This window comes from Peromyscus maniculatus, chromosome 21 (assembly GCF_049852395.1).
Source record: "Peromyscus maniculatus bairdii isolate BWxNUB_F1_BW_parent chromosome 21, HU_Pman_BW_mat_3.1, whole genome shotgun sequence".
NCBI lineage: Eukaryota > Metazoa > Chordata > Mammalia > Rodentia > Cricetidae > Peromyscus > Peromyscus maniculatus.
The window spans coordinates 1,212,253-1,221,757 of NC_134872.1; the positions used below are offsets into that span (position 1 = coordinate 1,212,253).

Consider the following 9,505-nt stretch of genomic DNA (forward strand, 5'->3'; position numbering starts at 1 on the left):
ATCACCCAGGTACCATGGTCCTGTGACACAACCAGACTTCTGGTTCCACATATGTCGGGTTCTTGGGGCTCATTCTATAAGGCATTTCTCAAGTCCTGTGAGATCTGCTGAAAGACACCAAGACTTTCCTCTTCCCGTCAGCAAATGCGCCACACCCTGCAGCAAAGTCCATCTCACCGTTCAGTGAGCCCAGCTCATGGCTGTATTTTCCCGGTAATTCAGTGCTGAAACAGGGTGAGTCTCTTCCCCTTCTCCCTATTTTTACTGACATGCGAGTATATATAACTGGCATAATTCAAGAAGAGCTGCTCATCTGCTGGCCTTCTCCCTAGGTCTAGAGACCAAGAAAATGACCTGGAGTTGAAAAGGAGAAATTTGAGGTAGGATAGTAAGAGAGCTATTTTGGGGAGGATGCTCAGACAAGAAGTGTGAGAAGGATCTGGAGGCACTTCCTTCTTTGGGTCATCCTTGGAAGTTGTTTGAAAAAAAGGTATAATGTAGCCTCAAATATTATTATATGCTCTGTCTGTCTGTCTGTCTGTCTGTCGGTCGGTCTCTCTTTCTCTCTGTGTGTGTTTCTCTGTCTCTGTCTCTGTCTGTTTCTCTGTCTCTGTCATCTCTTTCTCCTGTTCTCTTTTAGCATGACATCACTGCAGTCTTGGAAAACTTGGTGGTTGATACAGACTGGCTGACAAGGTTCCACCGTAAGTGGTTGGGGGTGTCACACAGTAACAGTGAGCCCTGTGGGGTAGCAGCGCAGGAGGGACACATAAAACTCTGGCTGAGTGCTTCCCACTGCCACACAGCAGAGAAGACTGTCAGCTTGTCCTTGAGAGTTTGCTTCTGGCCATGACACCATGGCCTGAAAGTTTTTTTTTAACTTTAAATTTGAACTATAAAAAGATTCCACAGAAAACTTGCAAAAACAGAATTGGGGTTGGATTACCTGCTTCCTCCAGGTCTATGAAAAATGAAGAATAATTTTAAGTTTATAAAACACTGAGCTGTTTCTGAAATTCCTGCCTGGTTGTGTTTCTTACAGCCCAGGCTCTGGCATCTCTGATCCAGGGTAGACAGTGACCTGAAGTCCAGGTCTGAGTCCACTCTGTCCTACTCAGATCAACTTCCACTGAGCCCTATCACCTGAGACTGTCTGGCCTTCAAACGACCCAGTGGGGAGGCCGGTGAGGTGGGGGCCATGGTCCCTCTTCACAGGGACAGCCAGGAGGACATCTGTCCCATCTGCCTGGATCCCCTGAAGGAAGCTGTGAGCACCGACTGCAGGCATCTCTTCTGCCGAATGTGCCTGACCCAGCACATGGATAAGGCCTCAGTCTCTGGCGTCCTCAGCTGCCCAGTCTGCAGGAAGCCCTACTCTGAGGGGGTCCTTGGAGATGGTTACATCTGCTACAGCCACCAGAAGAGGGTGTGCAGTTTCTGTGAGACAAGCAGACATCTCCTGTGTGTGGAATGCCTCAGGTCCCCTGAACACCAGTCTCATACTGAGCTCTCCATTGAAAATGCCATCAGCCACTATAAGGTAAGGCTGCGTCACCCCCACCAGCCCCTGCCACTGGCTCCATGAGTTACTGCTTCTGAGCTTGGCTCCTCACAGGGGCTCGGTGACTGACACCTCCTTTGAGTCTTCATCATCAACTTGGAGCTCCGGTCTTTGCTTTCTATGTGCCTCGCTGCTAATCTCAGGGTTTCCAGGCCTCTGTGTGTCTATCTAGGTGATCCTGCCACTGTGATGGCAGAGTCTCAGGAAGCTTGGGCCCCTGGGTTTGCTCAGCTGTATAGATAATCTACTAGATAATGGGATTCTGTACTAGATAATAAGAACCACTTCTGGCCTATGATTACACGGTTCCCTGGTGGATGGTTCTAGAACCTAGTCTAGACACTCAAGATTTATTTGTGAAAATTGTACATGAAGTCCTATTTCTCCCCTTCCTTCTTTTGTTAATTATGATTGTTGTTTTTTGTTTTAGTTAATTTTTTTTCTAAAAATGACTCGCACTTTTAGTAGTAAATTCAGGCAACACCTAAATATTAAATAGCAAAACTAAAAATCTTGCCTCTGTGATGGGAGACAGTTGAGGGTAGAGGAGCTTTCCACCAAGCTTCATTCCAAGTTCAGTCTCTGGAACCCACATGAGGGAAGGATGGAAATGATTCCCATTGACTGTCCACTAAACTCCACACAAGCTCCATGGTATGTGCTCCCTTCCAAATAAATAAATATAATAATAATGAATCTTTTCCCTGTCTTCCCTCATTATTAGTCTTCAGGGGTAGCCAGTATTAGATTTCTTTTAATCTATCTTTCCAGAAAAACTGTGTGTTTGAATATTCTCTTTAAAACACACACACACACACACACACACACACACACAGAGAGAGAGAGAGAGAGAGAGAGAGAGAGAGAGAGAGAGAGAGAGAGAGAGAGTCAGAGAGACAAAGAGACAGAAACAGAATCAGAGACAGACACTAGAGATGTAGCTCAGTGGTAGAGTGCCTGCCTGGCATAAATGAAGCCATGGATTCAATGCCCAGTACTTCAAAAAACTAAAACAACAATGAATGCATAAAGGACTCTATTGACTTATCTATTACCGTATACACATACGATGTGGTGGTGGTGGGGCACGGCATGCACGTGGAGGTCAGAAGACAGCTTTGTGAAGTCAGTTCTCCTTTACCATGTGGCTTGTCAGACTTGGTGGCAAGTGCCTTTACCCACGGAGCCATCTGTCTGGATCCCTCGATTTTTTTTTTTTTTACTATGTCTTGTTTTTATCATCTAGAACTATGTTTTGGACATTTTCCCATTTTCCCCATCAGTGCATCCAGATCTCTTGAACATCTTTCAACAACTGCATTCTGTCCAATTCTATGGATAAATCACAAGTTAGGAAACTGGGTTACTCACAGGTTATTGTTTTTAGGTTACACAGGATGTTATGATGAATATCTTTTAGTATGTATTTTGGAGAAGTTAAAAAACCCAAGATGCTTTGGTGAAAATAAAAGATAGAAAACTAACTTTACCTTTTCCAAATTATAGTAAATTGTCCCACTACCATTTATTAAATGTTTCATATAGATCCTGTCCTGTTCTATTAGTCTGTATGTTCCTGCCTGTGTGCAAACCTCCTCCTCTTCCTTCTCATCTTCCTCCTCCCCTTCCTTCTCCTCCTCCCCTCCTCCTCCTCCCTATTCCTCCTCCCATAGTACTAAGGATAAAAATTGGATCTAGGGTCTTACATATGCAAGGCAAACATGCTATGCTAATATACAGTCTTCTTTTTTACTTTTTATTTTGAGATGGAATCTTACTGTTGATTTCCATGCTGTAGCCTCCAGAGCAGCTAAGACTGCATGCATATGCCACCAGACTCGCCATGTTAAACCGTTTTAAGAATTGTACATTTGTAATATGGACAGGCTTTGTTGTTTTTTCTTTTTTTTTAATTTATTTTAATTTTTATATTGTATGCATGTAAATATATGTGCACCACATGCATGGTACCCAAGGAGGCCTGAAGAGGTCATCAGATTCCCTGGTACTAGAGCTACAGGCAGTTGTGAGCTGCCATGTGGGTTCCAGGTCCTCTGCAGGAGCAGTTAGTGCTCCTAACCACGAAGCCATCTCTCCAGCCCCACTGTTTGTGTTTCTTGAGGCAGGACCATACTCTGCAGTCCCAGTTAGTCTGTAATTGATGGCAACTACCCTGCCTTAGCCTGCTGAGTGCTGGAATTACAGATACATAGCACCACACTTAGGTTTTCTTTTTCCACTGTTTCCTCCTGCCTAAAACTTCTTTCTAGGCTACATCTTCTTCTTTCCAAACCTTAGTTCTTTCTTTTTTCTTCCTTTCTTTTAAAACTATCTTTTAAAAATGTTCTAGGGTTTGAACTCAAGGCCTCACATATGCTAGGATGTGTCCTTTCCCTCAGCTGTACCTCCACCCCAGCACTGGCATCTTCTTGTTGTTGCATCTTCCAGTTGTTCCAAGGATTAATGAGCCAAAGGCATGCCTTGGACACCAACTAATCTGCTAGAGAAACCTGTGTCATCTGGGGATGTTAAAATTGAACAGTTCTGAGACTTCATGATGTCATACCCTTAAAACAAGTTCTAGTCATTTCAAAGTCTCCTGCGCAGTGGCCTCACCGCGTCCTATCCTGATGCCTTCACACTGTGGCTGCATCCTCATCCCTAGGAACCCACTCTTAACACCCCATGCCCCTCTGCTTCAGAAGTAATGAGCAAGTCGGCAGTCACTTGGCTTCCATCTATCTCTGTTCTCAACCAGATCTGCATAATAATGTCTGTGACTGAGAATTTGTTGCCAGGCAGATACAAAGTTTAAGCATCTGAAGCTTCAGGGATGCCCTGGTGGAAGCCAAAGTGGACCCCCACCACCACTCCCAATTGCCCTGTTTGTGCTTCTGTCAGGTCCTCCTATCAATAATGAAGGGTGGATTTTCTTTCTCTTTTTTTCTTTGTGGTGTTGGGGTTTGAACCCAGGACCTCACACATGCCCGGCAAATGTTCTATCACTGAACTACTTCCTCAGCCCTGAAGGGTAAGTTTCCAAAGTCCTCCAGACAGTTGGCCTTTAAAGAACATTGTCACGGTCTGGAATGACAAACGAGGAAGTCTAAATCGGAACTGATTGTGGAGAATGATTCAGAAAGCTGAAAGGGCGATGTTCTACTGAGTTCTGTACCTACTAAGTGCAGAATGCACAGCAGAGGGGGCGGAGCTTCCCGCTGCCATGAGTCAGGTGTGAGAGGACAGGTCTTCTCCATCCTGGAGTGACTGACTCAGGTCTGTGCTCTCAGGTCATGAAAGGTGTCACGCAAGGCATTGGGAGGAAGTACAAAGGTGATTCATGACTACTGACTTCAAGTCCATATTTAAGTAATTACAGGAAGTGCAGATAAATAAATAAGAATATTTGTTCATTTGTCTCCTGCACATACGTAAAAGAATTGATGACAAACAAAACCAACTACACTTATTAGAAAGGCTGACAAGCAATTGAAAGAACTAGTGTTTATGATCTCAGAAGGAGATTAATGGGTGGCTCTTCTTAATGTGATCAACCAAGGCCTAATGGGAAGTGGCATCGAAGCTGTACCAGGGCAAAGACTGGGCACAGGGAGTAGATGGAGAAACCAAGTCCAGAGAAGTCCCGTTACTTTTGGAGAATTTATAATAAGGGCTTGTTTAAAATTGCTTTAATTACTTTTTCATGTTAGCATACAAAGCCATGGTTCAGGGCCAGGTATGGTGCTGTTCTTCTTTAGCCCCAGCACTTGGAGGTTAGAGGCAGAGGCAGGCTGATCTCTGAATCCCAGACTAGTTTGGGCTACATAGTGAAACCTCCAAACAAAAGAAAACAACAACAACAACATCAACAACAACAACAACAACACACACACACACACATACACACACACACACACACACACACACACACACACACACACACACACAAGCACACAGGGCTTGGAGACTTAGTGGTTAAGAGGAATATTGCTCTTTCAGAAAACCTAAGTTTGGTTCTTAGCATCCACACCAGGTGGCTTACAACCACCTGTAACTCTATCTCCATGGAATCTGGTGCCTTTTCTGGGCCCCTTGGGTACCCACATGTGTGTACATATTTACAGAGAGAGAGAAAGAGAGAGAGAGAGAGAGAGAGAGAGAGAGAGAGAGAGAGAGAGAGAGAGAGAGAGAGAGAGAGAGAATGTTTGGAAATCAAAAAAGAGGAGGGTGCCAGATTCCCTAAAACTGGAGTTACAGCAGTTGTGAGCTGCCCAATGTGGGCATTGGGAACTGAGCCCAGGTCTCCTGAAGGCCAGCAACCGCTCTTAACTGCTGAGTCCTCCCCCAGAAATTGCTTTGTTTTGTTGTTTGAAACAGGATCTCAATACATAGTCCTGGGTGACCTGGAACTCACTGTGTAAACCAGGCTGGCCTCAAACTCAGAGATCCAGCTGCCTCTGCCTCCCCAGTGTTGAGGTTAAAAGTGAACAGCACCATGCCTGGTCTTGGTGTTTATTCTTAGTCTCACCCAAGGGCCTGCTGTGGATTCCCTTACTGCCTCACAATCCAGTTTGACAATAGCTGTGTCTGTCTCTAGGAAAGACTCATCCGCAGAAGCAGGAAACTCAGAAAGGACCTGGGAGATCTTCAACGGCTTAAGGCTCAGGAAAAGGAGATGCCACATGCTCTGCAGGTGGGTGTCTGAGTTCCAGGGACAGTCCAGAGTCCTGAAAAACCTCTCCTTTTGTTGTGGAAAACTGTCCCTGGAGCAGCCTGTTGTGGAATTATGATCATATAGGCTGAAAACCTGGGTTTGGGGCTTGACTCTGAGATTGGTGAACAGAATGACTTGGGGCATGTGAACCTTCTGACCTCCATACATCCTTTTTCTCAAGGAAAAACACCTATTCTCCCGGGTACATGGTGAGAATTAAAATAGATAGTTGGAAATTAAGGCACATCTTGTCCTTGACCATCACTTTTATATCCCTCTCGCTCACTTGGGTGAGCCCTCTCCTCACTTATAGGGTTAGAAGCACACATCAAAAGAACATAGCTGAGTGGTGTGTGTGTGTGTGTGTGTGTGTGTGTGTGTGTGTGTGTATGTGTGTGTGTTCTACTATGGCAGGACCCAGTCTCTGTAGATGTGCTCAGAACTATGAGGTGGGAAGGGAGGTGCTTTGTGAATTCAGTTGCTTCTGCAGTACAATGGCTGATGAGGTAAGACCGTGAAGGAAGAAAGTGGAGGTCAGTATTCCCTCCTAGACGTTCAGTGCATCGAGAGCCAGGGGCTCTATCATCAAATCTCAGGGTAGCTCCTCTTTTGTAGTTTCAGGAGGATTGGGAGAGCCACAGGCTAAGAGCTGAGCTGCAGAACCAAGATCAAACCAAGGAACAGCTGAAGACTCTACCTCAGCATTGGCTGGACCAACAAGAGGACCTACCAGCAGAGGTAGCTAAGATGTTTAACTTCTCTGAGGCAGTAACACAGCTGACCATCTTGGCTTCTGACATGGAAAGGATGGCCAGGGAACTGGATGCCAGCACTCTGAAGGTATACTTCCTAAGGTACCCCAAAATTCAGGGAGGGATGCTTTGAATAGTAAACAGCCTACCTGCAGATCCCTTCTGGGAGGTGTAAGGGGAGGTACTCCTGGTATGTGATGATTTTGTGTGTGTGTGCGTGCGTGCGTGCGTGCGTGCGTTCGTGTGTGTGTGTGTGTGTGTGTGTGTGTGTGTGTGTGTGTGTGTGGTGAGGGTGGCTTGTACAGGGCTACACCATGATACAACAGAGTGAAGAGCAGAAGAAAGGTGCTGTGCCCTCCAGCTCTCACGGTGGCATGCAGAGTGGCCTTCAAGCATGAGCTAGGAAGGGCATTCAGTGGCAAGAACATAGTAACTGACTGAGATTGTCACCCTTTCTCTCCCAGGATGCCAGTGACTTACTGCACAGGTATGATCCCCTCTCCCTCTGTCCCACACTTGAAGACACATGCAGACCCACATGACATAAATGTGTATTTGGGCAAAATTAAAGTCAAGGAGACATACTTGGTACTTTCACACTACATGGGCAGTGGAAGATTCAGTAGCATGTATGTTAATTTATGAATGATTTCTTTGTTTTTAGGAGTGCGCCACAGAAACTAGAAGGACTCCTCTCTCATCTTCCTCCATCCAGCCCAAACCTCAGTTAGTTCTCCTGGTGTGTTCTTACCCCCACAACTCTCACCTGGTGCCTTACCCTCTGACACTCGGACACAGTCTCCTTCCTAAGCCAGGCTTGAGCTTGTGGCTCCTTGTGGCTGGGCATTTCAGATCTCTATTATGCCCAGGGCCATTTGCACAATCTCCATATTACCTGTGATCTGGGGGTGGCACCTACTGTCCACGGTCTCATGTGAGCATCAAAGCATCTGGATGGCACAGATCATCAGAGTGAGGCCATCTCGGCGTATGGAGCTTGGCAGGTTTATTGGGGTAATATTTCTTCTGATTCTGATAGAGCCTCCTGCCTGTACTGCCCATGTTGTTCACTCATTATGACGGTTGCAGAGAGATCCAAGGGTGATTTCCACAGTCCTCACCCTCATGTTCATGTACCCGTGTAACCTGGTATCTGTGACATGCTTCTCATCAAAGGAATGTAGCAGAGGCGATGAAGGTCACTGAAGTGATCATATCTCCTTCCACTGGACTCTTGCTAATAAATGCATTTCTAGAGACACTTCTTGCCAAAGTTAGTGGCACTGAGGGGGAAAGATACGTGGGCAGCTCCTGGTTTCCTAGAGCAGCCTACATCCTCCCGCTGACATGAATCAGGGGGCCTGGTTTTACAGTAGCAAGAAAATGAATTCTGCCAACACTGTGACTAAAGCTGGAAGTAGATCCTTCTTCTGGGAACTGGTAGTGCCCAGCTTCTTACCCTGCCTCTGCCATAGTTTCCACAAGGCCTGAGAAATTGTAGGAAAGTTCTTTTTTCTTATTTCTGCATCTGTTTTTATAATAAACTTTCCTTTTTAAACTAACTGGGATGGGTCTCTCTTCTTTGCAATGGAGAGCTTTCATGTCATAAGTGGGGAAAGGTCAGGAGTTAAACCTGTGGGTGTCAGGTAAAGCATGTGGCACTTCTCCAGGGTCTGGGAAAGAGGAATTGGGAGGCCACAGATTGTAGCTCTTCAAGGGGAAGCAAATGGAGTTGACTCCAACAAGAACAGCCTGGAGGTGGTTCAATGGTCACCTCATGGGAGGTCATCAAATCTACCCCATTTAAAGGGGAGTAAGCTTCAAGGTGTCCTAGGAAGGAGCATATACTGATGGGCATATGCTGATGGGTCAAAAGGAGTATCTTCACTCACTACCAGTGTTATTTCTTAGCTTAAGAAATACAAATTAAGGCCGAGCCGTGGTGGTTCACGCCTTTAATCCCAGCACTCGGGAGGCAGAAGCAGGCAGATCTCTGTGAGTTCCAGGAAAGGTGCAAAGCTACACAGAGAAACCCCTGCTGTGGGATGGTCTGTATGTCAAATTGCTCTGATTGGCCAATAAATAAAACACTGATTGGCCCATGGCCAGGCAGGAAGTATAGGCAGGACTAACAGAGAGGAGAATTGAGAGAACAGGAAGGTGGAGGGAGACAGTGCCAGCCACCGCCATGACAAGCAGCATGTGAAGATGCCGGTAAGCCACAAGCCACTTGGCAAGGTATAGATTTATACCTTGGATTTAGGATTAATCCTAAATGGATTAATTTAAGCTATAAGAACAGTTAGCAAGAAGCCTGCCACGGCCATACAGTTTGTAAGCAATATAAGTCTCTGTGTTTACTTGGTTGTGTCTGAGCAGCTGTGGGACTGGCGGGTGACAGAGACTTGTTCTGACTGTGGGCAAGACAGGAAAACTCTAGCTAATAAACCCTGTCTTGAAAAACCAAAAATAAATAAA

At 45.7% G+C, this 9,505-nt stretch overlaps 1 protein-coding gene across 1 annotated transcript; it reads left to right on the forward strand.

Annotated features, from left to right (window-relative positions):
- The first annotated feature begins 1,082 nt into the window (after positions 1 to 1,082).
- On the forward strand, positions 1,083 to 8,547 carry Trim40 (tripartite motif containing 40). The gene is made up of 5 exons (XM_076558089.1): positions 1,083 to 1,540; positions 6,159 to 6,254; positions 6,891 to 7,115; positions 7,492 to 7,514; positions 7,692 to 8,547. Exons 1-5 carry the CDS (start codon positions 1,199 to 1,201, stop codon positions 7,756 to 7,758), a joined length of 753 nt encoding a protein of 250 aa, XP_076414204.1. The 5' UTR covers positions 1,083 to 1,198; the 3' UTR covers positions 7,759 to 8,547.
- Positions 8,548 to 9,505: the final 958 nt, after the last annotated feature.